At 49.4% G+C, this 24728-nt stretch overlaps 3 protein-coding genes across 3 annotated transcripts in view; 1 reads left to right on the forward strand and 2 right to left on the reverse strand.

Moving 5' to 3' along the window:
• Positions 1 to 377, reverse strand: part of EPHA10 (EPH receptor A10) — a 33509-nt gene extending 33132 nt beyond the window's left edge. The window contains exon 1 of the mRNA XM_037500539.2: positions 272 to 377. Coding sequence (XP_037356436.1) covers positions 272 to 377 — 106 coding nt within the window. The remainder of the gene's footprint in view (positions 1 to 271) is intronic.
• A 13719-nt stretch (positions 378 to 14096) lies between these two features.
• Positions 14097 to 20265, forward strand: MANEAL (mannosidase endo-alpha like). The gene is given in 5 exon segments (XM_037499181.2): positions 14097 to 14319; positions 14322 to 14645; positions 15816 to 15925; positions 16806 to 16882; positions 18012 to 20265. Coding segments are annotated over 5 exon segments (1371 nt in total). The 3' UTR covers positions 18649 to 20265.
• Positions 17651 to 24001, reverse strand: YRDC (yrdC N6-threonylcarbamoyltransferase domain containing). The gene is made up of 5 exons (XM_037499182.2): positions 23581 to 24001; positions 22939 to 23053; positions 22708 to 22827; positions 21449 to 21591; positions 17651 to 21146 (listed from the first exon to the last, which is right to left on the reverse strand). The coding sequence occupies exons 1-5, from the start codon at positions 23970 to 23972 to the stop codon at positions 21074 to 21076; spliced, it is 843 nt and encodes a 280-aa protein (XP_037355079.1). The 5' UTR covers positions 23973 to 24001; the 3' UTR covers positions 17651 to 21073.
• Positions 24002 to 24728: the final 727 nt, after the last annotated feature.

The raw sequence follows: 24728 nt of genomic DNA on the forward strand, positions 1-24728 counted from the left end.
CAGTTATTGGCCTCTTTCGCCCCCAGATCCCCAGGTCTCCAGCCCCCAGGCTCTTCATTGCCTCTCCTTTGCATTGCTTAGCCACCTTTTTCTCCGTCTCTTTTCCTCTGTTTGATCTTTCTCTTTCTTTGCTTCCCGTTGCCCGCTTGCTTCGAACCCCAAAACAGACTCCAATCTCTCCATACGACTCCTTTCCTTAACACTCCAGTTCCTCAGTCCCTACCTCTTGGCATCCCATGCTCTAAGAACAGCCACCAACCAGTTTCCTCACCTTCCTCAGCAGTCCCGGGTCTCCCTGGTCCCAAAAGCAACGCGAAACAGAGCGGCATCAGGCAGACGAACAGACGCAGCGGATGTGGCCCGGCGCCGGTCTCCATGGTCCGCAGCCCGAGCTGTCAGTGCAGCGGCGGCTCTAGCCGCGCCAGCCCCAGCACCGCTGAGCAGTGCCCCCAGACCCCAGCACCGGCTGGGGGCGGGATCTCGTCAGTTACCATCATCCATGGGGCCCAATCACCAGCCACCGCCGCGGGAGGTCCACCAATGCCCGCCAGCAGAGGATGGAGAGGTGGAGTTTCATAGACGAGGGGCGGAACAGAGAGCTGGAAGGGGGAAGGAAGGGGTCCCGCCAATCTGCAAATCGTGGGGGGGCGGGGGCGGTGGGACAGCCCTGAGCGCTAGTGGGGCTTCTGAGGAGGGGGGATGAGCTGGCACTGGTAGCCAAGAACCCTAAACCTTAGCCTCTTTGCAGAGAAGTAGACAACGTGGGCGTGGCTTAAGGAGGGGCGAACCGCGGGGAGGCATCGACACATGCAGCCGCTGAGCTAGGCTGAAAGCTCCCTTGTTCCCTGGACTTGCAGGAGGTTTTGAAGCTTGATGTCCTGACCCCAGCTCTGGGGAGCTCCTCCATCTCCCAACCCTTCTTGGTGTGTCTGTGGCTCCTCTCTCCCGGCTCAATCCCGCCCCCTTCTCTCCCCGCCCTCTACGATCTCTCTCTCTCTCTCTCTCTCTCTCTCTCTCTCTCTCTCTCTCTCACACACACACACACACACACACGGCAGGAGGAAGGGGCCAAGCCAGACCCCAGGAGCTGCTCGAGAAAGAGCAAAATGCGAGACCGAGTCTCACCCTACCAGCAGCGCTTCCGAGGCTCGGGAACCATGTGGACGCCAGAAAGGGGTGGTGGTAGATTTTGCATGAATGATCGGTTCCTCTAGCTTTCCTTCCTGCTGCCAGGAAACAGAATACAGCTCTCTCCACAACCACCCCTTTCCCCAGTCAGGTCCCCGTCTGGAGTTCCCTACTTGATCATCCCACCCCGCCCTCCCCAGGGGACTGCTGAGGAGAGCAGCTGCCCGGACCCCAGGGCGTCTGTGAGAGGCGGAGCAATACTCAAAGAGTTCAGTCAGGGCAGAAGAAGCGGCGAGGAGACGCAGAACACGACCTCTATCTAGTGAAGGTCATTTATGTGCAAGCTGGGGTTTTAAGTGGGAAGGTGGTGGGAAGGGCTGGGGCCCTCCAGGACGAAGAAGGCGGCTACTGAGCGCCACCATCTGGGCTGAACTTGAGCGGTGTAAGCTCCACCCACCCTGTGGCTCTTCAGGGCTCTTTTCTGGGGGGACCCAAACACTGTCCTGTTGGAGGGCATAGTAGCTGGTGAAGGCTTGGGAATAAGCGTGAGTCTGGTGGCTGAGTGTCTGTGTGTTTTGTATGTGTGTTTTCCTCACCCCTCCAACCAACACTTACTGGGTGCCGACCTCTGTGCTGAGAATACCTGGGTGAAAGACCCAGTCTCTGCCACAATTCATACCCGTCTGAAGCACTAGGACTCCTGGCACTGTATTGTAGGGCACTGGCCAATTACAAACCGCTTTCATGTGCCATTCTCCACCCCACCCCCTTGTGTATGCGTGTGTGTGTGTGTGTGTGTGTGTGTACATGCACACTTGCTTGCTGGACGGGAGTATTAGTAAGTGTGACTGGGAGGAATTAGGCTCCCTTGTCCATAAAAGGAGAGGCCATCAGGAGTCACTGGGGCTCAGACACCCAGAGAAACTCGCTGAGGAAGCAGAAGGAGGGGTGGCATCTTGCCCGTGGTAGGTGGGGCCTCTGAAACCAAATCTACCTGGAGAAGGGCTCTTACATCTCCACCTTCCCATTTTCATTCTCCTCACGTTTGCGTCCCCCCTCCACCTCCTCTAGCGCTGGGAGATGGTATTTTTAGAAACTGCTTAGAGACCCAGGACTCCTTTCATTTTAAAATGAGACCTCCCTGCACCACCCCTCACCTCTCTCTTCAAAACCTGGTCCCATCCCATTTGCAGTCTCTAGGGCACCAGCCATGCCTTCTTACCTAGCTCCAGGGACTTCAGCGTAAAGGTTTTGACCCCATGTGCTAAAACAAAATACACACTCCCTGTGAGCCTTGCAAGGATCGTTCCTGAGCCAAACAGGTGGGAGACATATCTGCAGAACACAATATAGGATCCTCCAACAAACTCCAAGCTGTCAGGAGTCTGAGTCCCACCCTCTCCCAGCCACACACACCTACAGAGATTTTAGGGAAATTGCCAAATTGAGACCCAAGGAGTGAGTGAGGAAATGAATGAAATAAACCTCTTTTTTCCTCTGAACAATTCATTTACAATAATACCAGAGCAGAGAAGTTCCGATGTAAATGGATATATGCAAATCAGTCATATCTTAAGAAGAGTCACTCCAAGGTGGAATCCACTCTACCACGAGGCTGCGAAATACACACCTCAGCAAAGAGATTCAGGAAGACCTTAAAAGGAAATTAAACCACAGTTTATTGTGACCCTTAAAAGCTGGGGTTCAGCCAACCAAGGGCCAAGCTAGATCCCTCCCTGGAATAGCCAGCACTCTGAGAGTGGGAGCTGGGGCTGACTGGCAAGCAGGGTGATGACTCTGGCTGGGGTGCTAAACAATTTGTAGACCTGTGTCCGCAGTGTTTCTGTCCGTGGTGCTGAACCTATTAGCATCTCAAACCTTCACTTACAACTGCACCTGGATTTCTCTGCTTCCTGACTCTGATCCTTGGACTAGAGCTCTCTGCCTACTCCTCAAACCTATAACCAAGTTCTTGTGATTTGAGTCTCCAGGAGGAAAGTATCCTTACTACCTGCAGTAAGAATGAAGGGGTCTGGAACCTATCTGGAAACTCCTGTATTTGATTCTACTTCTCCAAGATTCCATCTGAGGTAAGATCAAAGGGGTGTTTCTCCCTCTACCTCACTGTCTCCAGGATGAAGGAAAGAACATCCATTGGAGCATAACAGCTTAATCAACATCCAAATAATGAGAGGTGTTTTTCCCAGGAGCAGATGCAACTTCACTGCAATCTTCATCTCCATGAAAGTTACAAAAGTAGCAGCTGAAAAATTATATCTCTTCATTTAGTGTGGATGCAGAAAGTACATTCAGACTGGCTAGACAGGGAAGGTCTTTTTTCCATGGGTAAAACTAATATTTCTCCAGAGAAATCAGGACCAACTCTTATTCTTAGGATACAGAACAAGGGGGGAGCAAAAAGCAATAAGGAGTCCTACTCTCAAAGGGACATCTCCAATTTTTCGTTCCTTTTCCATTCCATCTCCCCCTCGTCAGCCTAGGAAAAAAGAAGTATACCAAAGGTGAATTATTTGCTAGGACAATAGACTCACAGGCAAAAATGAGATGGAAGTTATAAACAAATATTTAAGCTGTATGTTTCTAAGATAAAGGAAGCAGAAAGCATTTTCTTTCTTGACTTTGAAAACTAAGCAGAGAAACTCTTTAAATTATCAAACACAACTACTTAGTCTTTATGAACTTCTACTCACCCATTTGTAAATCAGGAATGAAAACACTTTTCAGTGTTATTGTGAGGTCAGAATATAATTTGTGTGTTTATGATCAGCACAGTGCTTGCCACATAGTTCTGGCACATTTTATTAATTACAAGGTTAATAAAGATGAAAATGGAAATAAAAAGGTTAGGCAGTGAGGTAGAAAGAGAGAGATAGAATTATAGACACAAAGGAAAAAGACAGAATGGGGAGTAAAGAAAAAGGCAGCTGGTTGAGATGAATGTGCTAGAAAGCACAGGAGCCTGCAGGAAATGTGCTTGAAGAGATAGGAGTGTCATCAGCACAAGCTGGCTGGCCAGTTGCCAAGTAGCCTCAGAGGTGACATTTACCTTGGCAAATTCATCATGGTCTAGGCTCATAATCTTGACTTAAACAGCACTAAGAAAGAGCCTATATACTGGGGGGAAGGAGGCTATCGGGAAGTACAGCATACTAACTCAGTTCCTACCCTGCTATCTAAGCAAAAGAACCAAATGTATGATGAGAAATTTAACTGCCAAAGAGGCCAGAATGCTCACCTTGCCATGTCCAGCAAATTCTTCCACTGTAGAAGAATGTGCACAGGAAGCCAATTTAAGATGTAAAGGTATAGTGTGAGGGGAGGGAGTTGGATAGCTTCAATATCTGATGGCATTAGGCTCTGATAACCTTGTATTTTTAAATCCCCAGGAATCAAAAACCTGCCACTGGCACCTGAGTGACTGTACTGGGGGCCACAGCTGGGAATGGGGTCCATCAACATATGCTTTTTTTTTCCTAGGCTGAGGAGGGGGAGATGGAATGGAAAAGGAACGAAAAATTGGAGATGTCCCTTTGAGAGTAGGACTCCTTATTGCTTTTTGCTCCCCCCTTGTTCTGTATCCTAAGAATAAGAGTTGGTCCTGATTTCTCTGGAGAAATATTAGTTTTACCCATGGAAAAAAGACCTTCCCTGTCTAGCCAGTCTGAATGTACTTTCTGCATCCACACCAAATGAAGAGATATAATTTTTCAGCTGCTACTTTTGTAACTTTCATGGAGATGAAGATTGCAGTGAAGTTGCATCTGCTCCTGGGAAAAACACCTCTCATTATTTGGATGTTGATTAAGCTGTTATGCTCCAATGGATGTTCTTTCCTTCATCCTGGAGACAGTGAGGTAGAGGGAGAAGCATATGTTTTAAATCCTAGTTTCATTTCTGAGCAACCCAGTTTAAATTTAAGCAGTTTATTTCATTTAAATGACCAAAACAGTATAAAACAATAAAATTTTATAAGTGAATACATCCATTAATTCCACCCCACTGGGTCCCATATCAAAATTCAAACCATGTTAACAGCCTGACATGTATCTTTACTGATATTTTATACACGCGCGCGCGCACACACACACACACACACACACACAATGGAAACACACACCCCTTTACAAAAGATGAATATATGTTTGTGAGTAAATATTGGTCATTATATACTCAATACATTATATAATCTACCCTTTCGTATTTTTTTTATTGTTGAGAGAGTTCCAAGGTTATCTGTTCATCTGCAACAGTCCTTCAGTCAGAGAAGATGACCCTCCCCCCAAATTCATAGAGGAATAAAAATTGTTATTGGCTAATCCATTTTCATCTCATTCCATTTGTCAGAATAAGCTTAGGCATGGGCATATGATACAACCCTGGATTTCTGAATTGAGGATTTTATAAATGTTTTTCCCAACTAATAAAAAGAGATATATGATGGACAATCTCACTTCTCTGTATGTCATGCCTGCATTTGATACCCTGACATCATGAATGGAGAAATCTTAACACTTTCAGCTAAGAATTTTCCATTGGAAAAACAATTAAAACTGGCTTAAACAAAACTGATATTTTATTGGTTCATTAACTGAAAGGGGTAGATCTGTGTAGACCAGCAAGAGTTTGCTTTGGGATTATAGTAAGTGCTAGCAAAACACCAAAAAAAATTACAAGAAGAATACAATTGTAATCCTAGAAGTGAAAAATACAATCATGTAACTCAACAATTAGACAAAGCTAATTCTAGGATTAATGAGCAGAAAGATGATAGTATAAAATATCCATACTGAAGTAGGTGGAGAGAGAAAAGAATGGAAAATATAGTTAAGGGAGTAAGAAGCATATAAAACACAGTGGGAAAGCCTAATACATGAAATTAGAGTACTACAAAGAGAAGAGAGGGAGAATAGGAAAGAAACAATATTTGAAGAAAGAGTAGTTGAAAATTTTCTTACACTGATGAAAGACATCAATACACATACTCAAGAAGCAGGGCATAAAAAAACAAAGAAAATTACTCCTCATCACTTCATAGTAAAACTGCTGAAAACCAAAGACAAACGATTTGCTTTTTCCTTTCAGGAAAAATGATCTAAGGTTTCTTCTTATAGCATAGTTGCCACACTTTCCTCTTTGTTAACAGACTACTGATAGCATCTGCCCCTTATAACTCTCTGGTACCCATGACATTGGTCCATGATGGTGTCTACTTTAGCTTAGTCGTGACCCTGCCTCTACATGACCTTTCAATTTATCTCTCCACCGCTAATTTCTGTGAGAAGAATCTAATTGCCTAGCTTGGGTGAGATGTCTGTTATTGGTCCAAGTATCTGTGGTTGGGAGAACAGAATCATGCCATATAATTAAGCAGGTGAAGTGAGCAGCCACTTTGTCTTTAATTTCACTGCACTGCATCAAACTGGGCAGCATTCAGTGGAGGTGATTAATCTTGCCGGAGACCTCAGCCTGCTTTAGTCTCTGCTCTGGTCAGTGTAGAATTATATGTAAACTTCACGAAGGCATGAAGCTTATATGTTTTTTCATTGTTCTATATTCTGTACCTAGAACTACAGTGATACATAGCATGTACTCAGTAAACGTCTCAATTGAATGAATAAATGAGCAAAATTTTAATAACATGATTCAGTATTCCCTTCCTTTTCCTAGAAACTGAAAGTCAATTACTTTCCCCTCTGAAGTTCAAAATCTGACTGTAGATTTTACTGCTCCCTTTTCTCAGGGGTAAGAATTAGCTGAAGTGGAAGCATGACTGGAAGGGATAGGTATAAGTATATATACAGTGGGTTGGCGGGTGGACTGAGTTGAAATAAAAACCTGGAGAAAGAGCTAAGAAAGAGGATCAGAAGTAGGGCCTCCCTGGTGGTGCAAGGGGTTAAACACAGCACTATGAAGCAATCCACAGCCTCTGCAGCATGAGTTCGATCCCTGGCTGGCAGGGAGCAACCCACATGGTGCAGCAGACCTCTCCTGACTCACCTGCTGCTCCCCTCAGCAATGTATTTCAGTCAGCTTATCTGTTCTGTTCCCCACTCTGTCTCTGGTGAATCCTCTCATCCCCCCCCAACCCCTGCACCTCTGGCCTGTACTCCAGCTCTTATATGTATAAATAAATATTTTTTAAAAATTGTTAAAAAAAAAAAAAGGATCAGAAGTACCAGGGCAGGATTTAGCATTATTCTGTTTTGGTAGAGACCAAACTAATCTTAATTATCATATCCTATCTTTATAGTCCATCTTTTAGATATAATGATGCCATTATGAACCTTGATCCCATGTTCCGCTTCATGTTATAACAATCCTTGCTGCAGGTCCTATGCCAAACATGTGTTAAATGTCTTACTTTGTTTCCTTACCCACTTGGAAGGCAATCCCAAAAAAGTCATGTCCAAATTGCTTGTATGAGCTCTTTGATCATTTCTTTTTTCAGCGTTATCTATGTTTTCCTTGTTGAATTTGTACTAAACTTCAGGACTGGTCCTCTTTCTTAGTTTCCTTACAAATTGCAATTTCAGGGTTTTTTCCTCCTTCCTGGTAGACACTTTGGCTTCATTTTCTATTAAACATTTACATTGAGGCTTTCTTATTGTTAATTTTCAATGTTCTTTCTTGCTCTCTGATCAACCCTGTCGCTTTTTATATAACATCTTGTTCTTGTTTAATGAATGCAAAATCTCTGGGGTACTAGATGACAGTGTTTTCTCTGGCTGCCTGCATTATTTGTGTTTCCTCTGATTAGTCTTGCTCTTGCTCTTTCTCCTCCTTTCCTTCCTTTCTTAATTTCTTGTTTGCATATTTTGTCTCTGCATTTCATGCAAGAAGCTTTCACCAATGTCTGGGAAACACTGACTAGTTATTCGTGTTTAGAGGCACTAGAAATCTGACTAAAAGAGCTGAACACAAAGTCAAACTTGCTGACTCTAGTGTTTCACCCTAGATTGATCAGGCAGTGAGCTGGTTTTTCAGTATGTGTAGGACTTTTCACAAAGGTAGTTTCTTTTTCCCTCCAGAGAAGAGTCACTTAACCTTCTGCCTAGAAGGTTGACTTACAATGGTCAGTTTTTAAGGCACTGAGCGATGTAAACAGCTGAATTTCTTATTATTTACTATAATACATGTTTTTACTTATCCCACTAGATTATGTGAAAAGTTAACCTTTGTCGAGCCATTTTTAAAATAGAGCATGTCAATCATTACAGTCAATACTGCATTACCTGTCTTGTTGGAAATGAGCCAGAGATCTCTGGATGGGGCCAAACAGCATCCAGCAAAGAACCATCAAGCAAGAGACCGTTTGAGAAGTCACCAGGATCAGGGGGACTGATGATTATGGACTTTCTGCCAGAGAATAGAATAGGGGACCAAATATGTACTGTTGAGAATAGTTTATGCTTGTTAACACTAATTAGCTTTTTCTCTACCCACTTATCTCATCTTCCTTTTTCCAGAAAAACTCCACCTTTGCCCCATCTTAGGTTATATTTTAGATTTCTACATGAATCTGTGTAGCCTGGATTGCATCCCCACCCCCCCACCCCCGCCCAGTAAATACTCTCTACCTTTTTAATGGCCTCCTGGACTTTAGGTTAACAATTTCAGCATCTCCTCTCTGTTTCTGCTGTTGCCTGGTGCCCCCAAATCTGGAGGCTCTTTTGTTTCACAGATAAATCTGCCATCACCAGCCGTAGCAGGGGAGGGAAGCTCTCTCAATGTAATGGGGAAGAAGGTGAGAACAGATTCAGGGCAGATGTGGGGGACATGCTTCGGTGTTTCCCCAACCTGTTTCCTCCCTTTCTGATCTTGCTGACCCTTCTCTAAATGAACTTGGCAAGGGATTTGTGTAAGTCTAAACAAGAAGTGATGAGAAGTCAATTAAGAGCTTCTAAAGTTTGTCTTACTCTTTTAAATGGGTTACATGACTACCATTTCCTCTCCTACATCTGGATACTATTATGTGGAAAATGTGATGCTTGGAATTGTTTCTGTCCTTTTTCAATGATGGGAAGGCAAAGAAATCACCGACAAGATGATCTGATGCCCCAAGTGTCTTTCACCCACTAAAACCAGCCTCTGGTGGACTCCTTAAAATGTGGGGTTATAAGTCAACTATACTTTTTTTTTTAAGATTTATTTATTTATTTATACAAGCACTGGGTACAGTCAGAAGCGCAGGAGGGTGAGAGAATTCACCGAGCCAGAGCGGGGAGCAGAGCAGGCAGAAGGACCGAAGTACACTGCTGAGGGGAGCAGCGGGCGGCAGGAGAGGTCTGTGCGCCATGTGGGACCCTCCTCTGGTGGCCGGGGAGCAGCCGGGGATCGAACCGGCGCCGCAGAGGCCGCGGGCAGCTTCGCAACCCAGCGCTCAACCGCTGCACCACCGGGGAGGCCCAGTCAACTATACTTTAAATCCTAATATATAGTTGAGAGCACCAGGACCAGCAACATCTGAGATCTTTTAGATATGCAGAATTTCAATTCTGCAGAATCAGAATCTGCATTTTAACAAAATCTCCAGAGGATTTCATTAACATTTGAGAAGTACTATTTTAAGCCATAGTTAATCTTTTCCCTTATTTGCAGCTGAACACATTCTAACTGATAGGACTGGTACAGTAAACACCTTTGAAGCCATGTGTCACATCCCATGGGCCACTTTAATTTCAGTAGAAGCTTCAGTAATAGGCAGAATTATAAAGATGTCCCCTGCCCAAGATTCTTGTCCTCTGGCTAATCATTCATACATTAATCTAGTTACTGCTATGAAAGGACTGTTCCAATGGGATTAAGGTTACTAATCAGCTGACCTTAAAATAGAGATGGTCCTGGTATCCAACTGAGCCCAATGTATCACATGGGCTTTTTTTTTTAAAAAATTACTTATTTATGCATAGAAGAAATGGGGTGTAGGCCAGATGTGCAGGGTGTGACAGTATTCACCAGAAATAGAGTGGGGAGCAGAACAGACGGATTTACTGCTGAGGGGAGCAGCAGGCAAGAGAGCTCTGCTGTACCATATGGGTTAGCTCCCTGGCTGGGGATTGAACTCAGGCCACAGCAGAGAATGCGTGGAGACTTAACCCACAGGCCCTCACATGGGCTCTTAATATAGAAGAGGAAGGAGGGCAATGAGGCACAAGAGGTGGCCAGAGAGATTTGAATGTGAGAAGAATCAAACCTGATTTTGCTGCTTTGAAGATGGAAGAAGGGGACCAAAAGCCAAGAACTGCAGGCAGCCTCTAGAAAGTGAGAAAGACCCCCCAACTGACAGGCAGCCAGGAAATGGGAACCTCAGGTGTACAATGGCATAGGACTGAATTCTGCCAGTGGTCTGGGAAGTTGCTTCATTCCCAATGCCTCTACAAAGCACAGTCCTCCCAATACTTTGATTTTGGTCTTAAAAAGAGAACCAGCTGAGCCACATTGCACCCAGACTTTGAACTAAAAAAAAAAATGTGAGATAATAATTTTTTGTGGTGTTTTAAGCTGCTAAGTTTGTAGCAATTGGCTACAACAGCACAGTGATAGTGGACCGTTCTGTGCAAGCTCAGACTTACCTCTCGCTGGCAGCATCCTACTTCAAATACGCAATGTGTCTGTCTTTCTTTATGTCTGCCTCAGGGCCTTCTCTGACATCATGGGAACCTACTTGGTACAAAAGAGACTAGAAGTTCAAGGAAGTAAAGAGCCTTAGGAAAAGCAACACATGTGGTTGGTGCAAGGGGAAAAATTGCTTTTGCCTCACACACCTCTTAATGCCAGGAGGTATCTTTACAGTTCTTGGAAGTCCTGGCAGAACCAAAGCCCCATTATCTATAGTAACAGCCTCCGCATGCACCAGTAATTCGGCTTCTTTTTTTCTTGTCCCATTCTCTTCCATTTCCTACTCTTGCCTCTTAGATCTAGCTCCCAAATGACCTCCCTATGCCCAAGTCTTTTTCTCAATCTCTGCTTGAGATTGATAGGTGACCTATAAATTCCACTTCACGAGCTCATCTTGTTTAGAATAAAAGGGCAACTCACTAAAAGATTATTTTGGTGTTGCACACTGAAACCAGGCCTCAAGGAAACTGTAATCAGTGATCAGATACCTCTAAGTTCTCTGTCTCTTGTTCCTTCTCTAATGGAATTACCTCTAGAAAGAACGAATCTATTTTCAGTTTTTTCCAGAGAGAAAAACCCCAAAGAATTATAATGGACAACACTTGTTGTCAGTGTCCATGGGTTGTAGAATGGGAAACAGCATGATTACTGGTTCCTCCCTGGATCAAACCAACGTGGCTGGTGGTCAAGGACTCCAGACCAAGGGTGGGGGCTACGGTTGTGTCGCAGGACACTCCCTGAAATAGTGGAACAGTTGAGAGTGGAGAAACTCTTCCCACAGATATCTAAAAGCATCATCACCCACTCCCAATCCTCTTACCTACTCTTTAAGGCTTCTTTCCCTGTTCCCTTATGTGCTCTCCTGCCCCAACCATTGATGCTAACATTCCTGAGAGTCCCAAGCTTATTCTTGTTCTCTCCCTGCTCTTACTCATTCCCATAGCTGTCTCAGTGTATGGCAGACATTACGAAAGTCTCCAAACATTTCATCCACCCCCAATACTTAATCGAATCTAGTCATGGTATTTCCATCTCCCTTGGTAATGATTTGTTTGGGATGGACAAGCCTCAACCAGATTAGATCAACGATTCCAGGACTTCTGGGGAAGAGAAACCAGTCTTACTGTTGCCTGGGAAAAGGAACCTGCAGCCTCAACTACCCAGGGCAGTGACTTTGCGATATGAGGGGAGTCAGCTTTAGAATGAGGTCAATGGTGGTGTAACAGGGTGGTCCCCAGGAAAGGGGGAGGTTCCAGGTTCCCTGGCCCACCCAAATGGAGGGTGGAGCTGAGCAGGAAGAGAAGAGTTTGCAGAGGAGACTGAGGAAGGAAGCAGGATGGAGCCAGGAGACCTGGAGGAGGCGCATGGAGCATAGAGACACGTGAAGAAACTGCGCTTGTCTTTTGGTCGTGGACAGGGTGACACAGATGTGGGTGAGACCTGTGGGGAGGAGACAATGGCAGCTTTTATCTTGATTTTGATTTTGCTCTTTTCCTTCTGGGCTTGTCTGGTTGTTTCTGACCCTTTTCTGTGGGTCCCCACTGGAAGATGCTTTAGACTTGTGGCAGGCTTTGGGGCCTTGCTCTGGGCCAATCCCATTTAGATGGACTTTTACCCACGAGGGGACGGGTAACTTTGAGTGCTTGATTTAGAAACTAGATTCTTTGCCTTTCTTGTATTGTTTCCTAATTGTATTAAAGTTCCTTCCCATTAAAGTCTCATGTTTTGTGTTGATGCGGCGGATGGCAGAACCCTATATAGAATAGGCAGGTTTGCGGGGTTTGGGCTGCCCCTCTCCCTATAACAGTGGGGGCAGCAGAGCAAGGAGATGGAAGCATTTCAAGCTTCTAATGTCATTGCTGAACCAGGGAATCTACCCACTCTGCCCTTCCACTGGACTTCCTGCTTCGTGAATAGATATGTCTCTGTATTACATAAGCCAGCTTCAGTCAGGTGCCTGCTACTGCTGGCATTCCTCTTAACTCACACTTATGTCCAAGAGTTCTCACAGACTCAATTTTCTGGGCCTACTATTACGGCAAGATCTGTTTTAGACACTGCTGATAGATTAATGAGCAAAAGCTGCTGTTACTATGGGTCAGTGAAGGAGCTAATTTTTCCCCCCAAATGAAATAATGAATAATGCAGAATAGAAACTCAGTCGATGTGAACTGAAAATTCTATCATTGTCTGTGGAACATCGTACCAGTCTGACAGTCACTCAACAAACAGCAAGGGGACCTGAGTGGCAGACACTGTTCATGCAGTCCCTGGAATCTCACATGGGAAGCAAGACTCAGGGCTTGCCCTCTGGAGCTCAGAATCCAGGAATCAGGGCAAACATCTACTGAGCGCTTATCTTGTCAGGCCCTGTAAAAAGTGCTTTATGGGAACCCTCTTTTGCAGTCCTCGCTGACTTCAGGGGTTTGTCGCCAGCTTGGGACAGGAGTCCCAGACCAGGCACTTGGGCTTAAGCCTGGTGGGTGTGACCTTGCACAAGTCACGGCCTTCCTGTCCCTTCAAGGCTCCAGCAGCGTCTTTAGGACCTTTCCCTGGGTCCCCTTTCCCGGGCTTCAGGCGTGCCCGGGGAGGGAAAGAGGGCGTGATTTAGGGGGGCCTGGGGCAAAGAGGGGTGTTCACAGGGGCCAGCAGGGAGGCGGGTGAAGTCAGAAAGGAGGTCAAGAGGCTGCAGAGCGGGAGACGCCCGCGTGGCCGAGGCGCCCCGAGCGTGGCGCCGCCTTCCCTCCCTGCCGGGCCCTCAGCCCCGCGCGCTGCGGCGCCGCCGGGACGCGCCCGGGCCCCGGAGGGAGAGCGTTCGCCCGGGCCCCGGGGAGGGAGAGCGTTCGCCCGGGCCCCGGGGGGGGAGAGCGTTCGCCCGGGCCCCGGGGAGGGAGAGCGTTCGCCCGGGCCCCGGGGCGAGGGGGGGCGTTCGCCCGGGCCCCGGGGGGGGGCGTTCTGGCTCCCCGGCCGGGTGCTCACCGCGCGGGGCTGGGCTGGAGGCGCCCGGTCCTCGGCGGGCCCGCGGCCTGACGCAGCCCCTGCGGCTGAGGCGCGGCGACTCCGAGGCCGCCCCCCCGGGCCGTGGCGGCCGCCCCGCGCCCCGCGCCCCGCGCCCCGCCCCTCCGCTGGGCCGCCGCGCCGCGCCGCCCGCGTCCTCTGTGTGCCGGGCCCGCCCGCACTGCGGGAGCGGGGCGGGGCCGCCCGGCGCCCGGCGTCGCCGTCTCCCTGGGACGCGCGCGGGCGGTGCGGCGCGCGGGAGCCGGGCGGGCGGCCATGGCGCGGCGCGCCGGGAGGTAGCGGAGCCCGACGCGAGGTGCGCAGGGGCCGCCATGGCCCGGCGGCGGCGCCGCGCCTGCATCGCGCTGTTCCTGGTGCTGCTGTTCGCCTTCGGCACCCTCATGGGCCTGCGCACGCTCAAGGCCCCGGACGGCCTCCCGGCGCTGGGCCCGGGCCTGGAGCTGGCGCCCTTTGAGCGACGCCCGGAGGGGGGCCCCGCGCCCGCCGCCCGGGCCCCGGCCGCCCCCGCCGCGCCCCCGCCGCCGCCGCCGCCCCCCGCACCGCGGGCCCCGGCAGCCCCCCGGGGCCGGCCCCGGCGGAGGCCGAGCCCGCCCCCGGGCAGAGCCTGCGCGTCTACTCGGACCTGCACGCCTTCTACTACTCCTGGTACGGAAGCCCGCGGCGCGAGGGCCACTACATCCACTGGGACCACGTCATGGTGCCACACTGGGACCCCAAGATATCGGCCAGCTACCCCCGCGGCCGCCACAGCCCCCCCGACGACTTGGGCTCAAGCTTCTACCCGGAGCTGGGACCTTACAGTTCCCGGGACCCCGATGTGCTGCGGGAGCACATGACCCAGCTCAAGGAGGCGGCCATCGGTGAGTTCCTCCCGCCCCTGGGAGCCCTGTCCCCCGGCCTCCCTCTGCACCCCCCCCCCCGTTCCCTCTTTCCTGCCGCCGGGCCTTTGGTCCCACTCACCCTTCGGCCTGGCTTCTTATCCCTTCCCTTCTACTCGCCTAGAGCGCTCCCCGCGAGGCATCACCCCCACCCTCTACCGTCTAACCTCTCACAATTCCAGGGCCCTTTCAAGGGGCAGAGCGGCTGGGGGGGCCAGTGGAAGGCGCGAGCGCCAGAGCTGTCCCAGGTAGGGTGAGGAGAAGGAAGCAAGTCCTCGTGTGCAAGTCATGAGGGAGGCAACATGAGATCTGGCTATCTTGGCCCCTCAGAAGTCTGGGGTTCAGAGAAATAGCACCTGGGGTGGCCTGTGCTTTTAATTAGGTATAGGGTAGAGCCTCCGTCGTTTCTGCTTTTGCTGGCTGCAGAGCAAAGTTTGCCCACATTGCATGATGGACCCTACTCTGTTTGCAGTAAAGGACCCAGAAGCTTTTCATCAAGTACTGAATTTGAGAAGATGTCCCTGGGAGCTCCTTCGTAGACTGGGGTGGGCAGGCTTGCTTGTTTCAGGTTTTGTCACTGAATTCTGTTGGATTTTTACAGTACCTTTCAGTGTATTTGGAAATGGTGGGGGGAGGGGAGAATTGAACGCCAGAGACAATGGCTGGAGGAGCACCCAGATAAACAAAGTAGAGACCTTCCCTCAAGATTTTAGTCTAGCGAGGCAGACAGTACAGACAAATGTTATTTCCCATGGGGAGCATCATTTGACCTCTGCTCAGGATTTCCTCACTGTGGGACCTCAGGTGTTCCCTTCCTCCAGGGAGGACTGCCACTTCCAGGTGGGTGTGGCTTTGTCCAACCATTTCCCTTTGTTCTGCCACTTGCTGATGCCCTCGAGAGTGGCTCCTACCTTGGCTTTTCTCCAGCTTCTTCCCGGCCCAGCCCGGTGCCCTAAGTTTTCCGCAGCCTCGTGCTTCAGCACCACGATCACGGACAGCTCCAGGGCACGTTGCTCTGCAGGAAGTGAACCTGGCAGAGAACCCCTCAAGCTTTCATTTAGAAGCCATTATGAAATTCGAAATTGTGAGGAAGCAAATCTGTTGCAAGGGGCATGGTATGTTTGTGAAGTAGCCTTTTGTATTGTGTCTCAGGCGTTCTGGTCCTGTCCTGGTATCCACCAGGCATGGCTGATGATAATGGGGAACCCTCAGATGATCTGGTGCCCGCCATTCTGGACACTGCCCATCAGTACAACATCCAGGTGAGTTTCCAAGAAGTGTTTTCTGGCACTGGGAGATTTTTTTTCTCCTCTGTCCCCAGGGTTAGTGCTTTACCCAAGTTCTTGGCAATAACCTGGGTATGGTAAATACATATCAAGTGTGGTGTTGGGGGTGGGGTTCTAACAAATAATGCCTACATCCATCTTATTGTCTTAAATTCCGAAAAAAGTAGGAGAGCGACATGTAGGCAAATGGGAGACGAGGTAACTATCACAACAATAGAGGTTATGTTGGAGACTCAGATCCTGGATGGAGATTAGACAAGGGTTGAATGTGCCACAAATTGAACTCTGGCCTCAGCTGCCAAGTGGATGGCAATGTGGGGCTTCAAGGAGTAGAGAACAACTTTCTCAGTGGGTGAGCCCACTTTCAAGAGGCATGATGGAGCTGAATTAAGCAGTCTAGTTGTTTCCCCCAAAATGTACCAATCCAGTCAGTCATTCCCCTCTCCTGTGCTAAAAGAGGAAAAACAGAAGCCCACTGCCATTCCTGAGCCCATCACTGACATGTTAAACAGATCATAGCATATTTTGCCATCCACACAGCTCAGTATATTTCTTGCCATTGTTCCATGCAGCTAGCATCAGTCACTTGGAGCTCGCACATGGTTGAAACCTATTAGTCATCCTGCAATAGACCATCAGAATGATTCCCAGATGCCTACTGTGGGAGGTGGGCAGACTTCTTGCCCCTCCTTTTGGCTCTGACGAGTAGTGGCTGCTTTTATCTCTTGTGAACCCACTGTTGCCAGAGACTTTCCTGTACTCAGCTTCCCCTCCAGGCTACAGTGGGAGTATGAGCCTCATAGGTTAGAGCTCCTGAACAGATACTCACCTGACCAGTATCTCCTGTTTGTGGCAGGTGGCCTTCCACATCCAACCCTACAAGGGCCGGGATGACATCACTCTGCATGACAACATCAAGTATATCATTGACACGTAAGACTGCTCTGGGGCATGGGTTTTGGTGGGGGTCAAAATGGGAGGAGGGATAGAAGGACGAGACACAAGGGCAGAATGACTGTGTCCCCAACAGCTATTTTATAGTAAAAGAGCACTGGACTTGGAGTCGGGAGCTGGGTTTCAGTTCCAGTCCTGTGGTCTCCTGTCTGCAATCAGAGGCAAGCCTCTTAACCTTTGAATCTTGTGAGAGTTACAGTAGTTAATATATTTGAAAGTGACTTGTCCATATCATTCATTCATTCATTAAAAAACTACTTATTGGCTGTCTAGGGCACTGTTCGAAGCCCCAGATAGACAGTAATGAGTAGGACTAGCAGGATTTCTGTTATTAGTGTATATTGGGGATACAATGAAGCAGATTATAGTTACATAGGGAAAACAAAATAATGAAAAGTACTATAAAAATTATTAATAAAGAATAAAAGTGTTGTGTTAGAGTGTGCCTGAGAAATTGGTCACCAAGTAGGCTTTCCTGAGATGATATGTGAGCTTACACCTGAATGAAGAGTTGGCTCTGCCAAGACCTGGGACAGGCAGAAAATCCAGGCATAGGGTTGTCAGATCCAAACGTCTTACAAGGAGGCAAGCTTGATAGCAGAATACAAAGGCCAATGTAACTGAGGTGTAGACAGATGGGGTAACAGCAGGAATGGGGATGGGAAGGGCCAGATCACACAGGTGGGGGCTTCTAGGCCCTGGTAAGCAGCAGTCAGGTCTGATTTACACTTTAAAAAGAGAACAGATTTTAGGGAGTCAGAGTGGGAGCCTGGAGCTCTTTGGGTGGCTGTTGCTGCAATCCCCCTGATGAAAAGATGGTGGTGATAGAGGCAAGCCTCTTAACCCTCAAGCCTTTTAAGAGTTATAGATATTAATACGTGTGAAAGTGGCTTGTACAGTGTCTAGAGCAGGGAAGAGAGGCTTGAATAAATGTATGACAAGGCCAGGAAGAAGAGGGAGGGAACTAAGTTCTTGCTTAGAAGCATGGCTGGACCCTAAATTGTACTTGGGCGTCAGGAAATATCTCATCCACGGCTGGTCCTACAATCTTGCTGACTTCTCCCAACTTAGGCTGCCAGCTCAGGCTCTTCTTCCTCCCACTTCTCAGGTATGGCTCCCATGGCGCATTTTACCGCTATAAGAACAGCATGGGCAAGAGCCTTCCACTCTTTTATATCTATGACTCATACCTAACATCCCCTGAGGCCTGGGCCCACCTCCTGACACCAAACGGGCCCCACTCAATCCGCAACACGCCCTATGATGGAGTCTTCATAGCGCTGCTGGTGGAGGAGGGCCACACTCATGATATCCTGGCCGCTGGATTCGATGGCATGTATACCTACTTTGCCTCCAATGGTTTCTCCTTCGGCTCCTCCCATCAGAACTGGAAAGCTGTGAAGAACTTTTGCGATGCTAACAATCTAATGTTCATTCCCAGTGTGGGACCTGGTTACATTGACACCAGCATCCGGCCTTGGAACAACCACAATACTCGGAACAGGGTCAATGGCAAATACTATGAGACAGCCCTGCAGGCGGCCCTAACAGTGAGGCCTGAGATTGTCTCCATCACCTCTTTCAATGAGTGGCACGAGGGCACCCAGATTGAGAAGGCCATTCCTAAAAAGACAACAACTCGGCTCTATTTGGACTACCTGCCTCATCAGCCCAGCCTGTACCTGGAGCTGACTCGCCGCTGGGCAGAGCACTTCATCAAAGAGAAGGAGCAGTGGCTGATGTGAGGGGCCGGTGTCCCAGTCTCGATGGAAGAAGTCACCATGTGGGCCTCAACTGAGGTAGAAGGCATTTGCTTGTCTCCAAGTCAGCAGCTGAGTGCTTTTGGGCCTGAGCCCATGTGAACAGAGCCTCTTCTTCAGGCAAGATGGTGCTGGGGTACTCTGCAGTGACAGAAAACCGGGCGGTGTTCCAGACAGGGAACTATAGAGGCTGGCAGGTGACTGGACTTGGTCCAGGGCAGCTCCACATCCTGTCAGGACATTTTTAGCTTTGAACTTGGCAGGTTGGTGGTGTGAAGTTGTCCACAGCCACTTCTCTAGGAAGGGGGTCAGGGTTCTGGGCTAGCATGCACCCTGCTCCCTTCTGCCTCTCTCTTCAGGTCTCTTTCCCACATCATTTGTCTTCTCTGTGTTTGGAAACTACAGCTGAGACTTTCTGAAAGGGAAATTCTAGATTTAAGCCTTCCTATAGATTCCTGAACCCAATTTTCAGGAAACAATCCTGAATGTTCACATATTCATGCAACACATACTAACCAAGCACCTTACCACATGCCAGGTGCTGCAGGAAAACTTGACCAAGGACTGGTTCCCATCTTCCAGAAGCTTCCAGGATCCAGCTTTCTTTATTTAGTGTGGCCTTGTAGCTAGTGCCTGAGCACAGCTATAAGTTTTTCTTTTTTGCAATTTAACCTGTGCTGGGAGTTCAGTTCTTTTCCCTCCAAGAAAATACCTCTGTGCTCCAAAGCCTACATTTTCCCAGATGAACATTTAGCTCTAGGGAGAGGATTAAGACACCTCCTCCCTTTAGCTGTCTTGACTGAATGAACGCACTAGAGCCATTTTCAGTGCTACTGTGATTTGTAGTAATTAAATATGATGTGGTATTCTCAAGCAAGTATTCCTTTTGCTCTCTTCCAAATCACAATCTGAACCTGTAAGTCTGTGACAAATTCACATGTGGGGTGGGTTGGTTACAATGTTAGCACGCTGAAGAGTGAGTTTACTTAATTAGTAATTTAAGCAAGATTTCCAAAAAGAATATTTAATAAATCAGTGCTTAATTACAAATAAACTAATATGCTAACAGCAAGGACCCTCATTAAAGCAAGCCCATGGGATGCCTTCTTGGAAGATTCTTAGAACTTTCACTTGAAAATAAGTACATTGGTAACCACTGTATGGAGAAGCTTACGGGTTCAAGACTGAATCCCAATTCTGTGAACTGGGGTGCAAAGAAGGGGGAGAAAAAGTGCCCTCCTGGCCACAAAGACCCCCAGCTCTAGTTAGGGAACAAACCCCATCCAGGATGGGAAGTCCCTGGTTTAGCTGCAGGAAGCCAAGGCAGGCAGGGACAGGTGAAAAAGGCTGATATCAATCTGTTATAATTTACAGAAAGGAGTTAATACTGAGCCTTCATTTCACACGTACATAATGTGAAAGTATGGCATGGCCAGCAATTCTTACACATTGCTAAAGGTGATTTAACCTGGTTTAGTTCTTTTGAAGGCTAGTTTGTATCAAGAGCTATAAAAACATTCATACACCTCAAAACAGGAACCCTACTCAAAGGAAATAATTCAAAAGAAAAATAAACCATTTATAAAGATGTTTAATAGCAGCATTATTTTCTACTAAAGAAAAACAAAGTTCAAATGCCCAACAAGAGTTGTTTATACTTGTCACACATATGAATAAAGATAGAGGCCTGCTGCGTAGACATTGGATTTAAATAAAGGTGTTATTGGTATAATCATTTATTTTATGAATAAGAGTCAAAAAAGGCTGAGCAAGGTAGTAGAGGCCCACTTTCTAACAGCCTTTAATTTGGACTCCACGCCCCATCTCAACCCCCTGCCAATGAGCTCACTTCTACACCATCAGACCAAGATGACTCACTCCATCTTCCAGCACACCGCATTCCAGTCCCGTAGGGCCAGAGGAAACCGGCCTGTGGCTCTACAATATTATCCTAACTTGGTGCCCTTCTCAGACGCACAATGTGCTTTTGGTCACTGAGACTTAAATAGTAGAGCTGGTGTTCTAGCTAATCTAGAACTTACCAGAGAGAAGACTCTCAGTAAATTTCAAATCTGTTATTTATATTATTTTTCAAAAAGTTAAAAAAACAAGAAACTTAGCCGAACAAGGCTGTCCTAGGAGTAGTCTCAAAGTCTCTATTCAGCTTTTGGGTGATCCATGAAATTGTAGATAATAAATAAATACCTCTCTCACTGTACCCCCCTCATCCCCCACCAGAGGTGAAGTTGAACTAGCAGCTTCAGGGGCCTGGTCAGCAGTGTTCAGAAAGCTGTAAAGAGACAAGTGATGTTGTAGCCCTAGTGCCTCTGCAAATGAGGCCTTGCCAACCACCAGGGAACAGACACACAGTGTCCAGCACCAGTCCTTGGGTTCTCCCTCCTTTCGAGCTTCACACACAGGATCCATGTGAGGGGAGCAGCCCATACTTCTGTTGGAGAATGGCTGTAGTACTTTCTAGGGCACTAGGAAGAAATGGAAGACAGAATTTGATTTCTCAAAGCACTGAGCTCACTAGGGTTCAGTGTCCAGGGACTGCTAAACTCCCTGTCACTATGCTCTGTTTGTCAAACCCCTGAACCCCTCTGAATCCTGAAAAGGCCAGCAAACACCAGTAAACCAAGCCTCCTTCCATCAACCACTTCTCCAAACCTGCCTGTTCCCCTCAAGGTAACACCTTCATTTTGTAAGGTTTTGTTTGTTTGTTTGTTTTTTGGCATTCCCAACCTCCCTCAAATTCTACCCCAACGCCACAGAAGAGACTCACCATCCTGGACGAATGATCCTGAACTTTCCAGGCACAGACAAGTCAACCACAGTGGAGCCTAGGCGACACTCAGGGCTCTGGCCATCCCCAATTGGCCCCCCATCAATGACCAGGGACAACTGAGGCCAGAGGTCCTGGAACTCCTGAGGACAGAGGGGAAAGGCATGACACTACCCCTGGCAACTGCAATGATGTCATACTGCATACAGCATTAAGAGAGAAAAGCCACATCTGAAAAAGATTCTTCCCCAAGCAGTTCATTCAGTAAAGATCAGCTGTGCCAAGGACACTGCACTAGCACCTAGGGCACAGAATCCTATCAGGGTTGGAGCATGTACTGAACTGTTAACTGAGCTAGATGAAGCACTGTCATTACGACCCTCCCCCCCCACCCCCCACCCATGAAAACACTAGAGGCAGTTAGGCCTGCGATTTTGGAATGGGAAATCATAAATACCAGTTACTGTGTGGTTAGGTCAACTGCTTCCTTAAAAGCTAAGCATTATCCCCCTTCCATCCCTCAACCCATTCTGCACTGGGTACAGCCACCAGGCTAAGTAAAGCCTTCAGTCTGAGAATAAGAATGGATGCTGAGCTCTCACTTCCCAAAGCTCCTGAACCCACTGTCTAGGTCTGTGATGGAAAAACCTCATGACTTCACTATGATCTACATTTAAGCTCAGTAAGAAAAGCCTGCGGCAAGTCAAATTTCTCTGTGTCCTCAACAGTTCTAAGCTATGCAGCCAAAACAAGATTAGGAAGATACTTTCTTTGACCTGGCCTGAGGCAGATGTAAGAGAACAAGGTCAGGAGTTATTTAAATCTTTGGAACTGCGGCTTCCAAAATGGAACCTTTACACCATTGTTGTACAGACTTATTGCATAAGTCTGTATTCTCCAACAGCTGCTACCTCCACAGAAAAGAGAAGGAATGATTTTATTTATAATGTTTCCTATTATTAGAAAGTCAGTAGGAAGGAGTCACCAGTTCTTCCCTCGGCCTCTTAAACTTTAATAAAACTATTCCAAGGTATTTTCAATCCCCCCTACCCCACCACCACCACCACACACACTCCCCCCCCCCCCCACACACACACTCACTCTCTCTCTCTCTCTCTCCCCTGCCACCTGGGCATAGCCCCACCATTAGACCAAAAGGGTAACTCTCTGGCCAGGCAATTTCATGCATGGTCAATGCCACTGGTTCAGAGGAAACTGTCTGGCCTGGTGATGTTTCTGGGGAAGGACGGGGTTCTCACCTCCACATTCAGAGAACTGGCCTGGGAGCTGAGGTTGGCACTGGTGAGAGCAAGAGGTCCCCCAAATACCTCAGTCAAGTCCTGTATGAAGGCATGATCAGGAATCCGGATGCCCACAAGCTAGGAGGCAAAAGAAAGGGCGATACAAAGTTGGAAAGGGCGGTGGGTGAGCCTGGCCTGTATCCGAGTCAAATCCCAAGAGTCTGGGGGCCACGAGAAAATCTGACTCACAGGAGTGAAGGGGTTCAAGTCCTTATTGAGTTCCTCTGAGCGTTCCATCACCAGTGTAACTGGTCCTGGTAACAGATCTTTCAGGAGCCCTTCAGGTACTTTCACGTGGCAGTACCTGGAAAACAAAGAGGCACAAATCTATCCAAAGATGAAGGGCCGCTGCTGGTCCTATCCCAGATTCTAGGCAGATCCAGAAAAGGGCTGTTCTTCCACGCCCTAACAGCTTGCGTTGGGGGTGGAGCTCCAGAGGTGCACCGCAGGCTTGGCGTCCACAAGCCTCTGGTTTCCGAGGCTACAACAGCGGCACCGCTGGCACCGCTTTCCGTCTTTTATTTTCACCGCACGGCTCGCTAAATTAGGTTACCGGGTTTGTCATTTTTTCAAACCGCGGTAATCCCTCCCCGCCTCCTTCACCACTAGACAGCCAAGAGAACAGGGACGGCCCGCCCGGTTCCTCGCTGCGCCCCAACATCTCGCTCAGGGCTGGCAATCGCCAAGGGCTCGACACACACTTCCAGTTCCGGATTCCTGGTGCGCCTGGACCAGCCCCTCCCGTCCTCGGCGCCTCAGTCTCCCAAGCCTGTCACCGGAAGCCCCTCCCGCGGTGCCGCCCCCAGCGGGGCCGGGTCGGGGCGGCCTCACCTGTAGACGTCGGCCACGCGGCCCAGGCATACGGCCAGCGGCTTGGCCTCGCTGCGGCCCTTGAGGCGGTACACAGCGCCCAGTGCCGCCGAGCAGCTCGCCGAGCAGGCCAGGCCGTACAACGTATCGGTGGGGACAGCCACCACGGCGCCGGCGCGCAGCTCGGCCACGGCGGCCCGCAGCGCCTCGGTCCAGCCGGCGCGCTCCGGCCTTGCGGCCCGCACGGCCCCGCTTCCCGGGAGCCGCAGCAGCCGGGCCCCCGGCGCCGCCGGAGCAGGACTCGGCGGGCGGAGGAGGCGGTCGCTCCGGGCGGAGCCGGCCGGCCCCTCGCTGAATCCCACGCTGGCAGCCACCGCGGCCCTCAGTCCCCTGCACGGACGCGCCGGAGACATCCGCCAAGGCCCGCTTCCGGGAGGAAGTGACGCGCCCCGCCAGCTTCCGGTCCGGGAGGCTCGGCCCCACCTCCGCGCCGGGCAACTTAAAGGGACCACGACCCCCAGGAGGATTGAAGGAGACCGGTGGGGACGGGGCGGGGCGCATCTTTGCGGAGCCTTAGCGCAGCGCTGGGGAGAGGGGGGCTGCCGAAAGGGGGGCGGTGGTCGGGCCGCGCAGGCGGAGATGGAATGGGGCCCGGGCACAGACTGGTCACGGGGGTGAGAGGGGGCCTGTCGGGGCGGGGGGAAGGGTCTCGAACCCCGCACGAGCGCCGGCCCTGACCGTCTGTCTCTCGCTCTCTCCCGGCCAGGGAGGCTGCCGGCGTGGACCGTGGGAAGGCGGGGCTGGGGCTCGGCGGGAGGCCACCCCCGCAGCCGCCCCGGGATGAGCGCGCCCAGCAGCTGCTGGACGCCGTGGAGCAGCGGCAGCGGCAGCTCCTGGACACCATCGCCGCCTGTGAGGAGATGCTGCGGCAGCTGGGCCGCCGGCGCCCGGAGCCGGCTGGTGGCGGGGTCAGTGCCCACCCCGGGCTGGGCCTTGGGGGTGGGGACTGACCACTGGCTGGACTTGCTCTAAGCTCTAGCTCCCCTTGGAGGGTGAAGATTGTCCCCACCGTTTTACCCCCAATCTCCTTTAACCTGGGCGTAGATAGAGGCTTTGAAATACTTAAGTGCTATCCAAATGCCAAGTGGCCACATCTCGTGGGGCCTAAG

The sequence above is a fragment of the Talpa occidentalis genome, unplaced genomic scaffold (assembly GCF_014898055.3).
Source record: "Talpa occidentalis isolate TD23 unplaced genomic scaffold, MPIMG_talOcc4v2.1 talOcc4.9, whole genome shotgun sequence".
Lineage (NCBI taxonomy): Eukaryota > Metazoa > Chordata > Mammalia > Eulipotyphla > Talpidae > Talpa > Talpa occidentalis.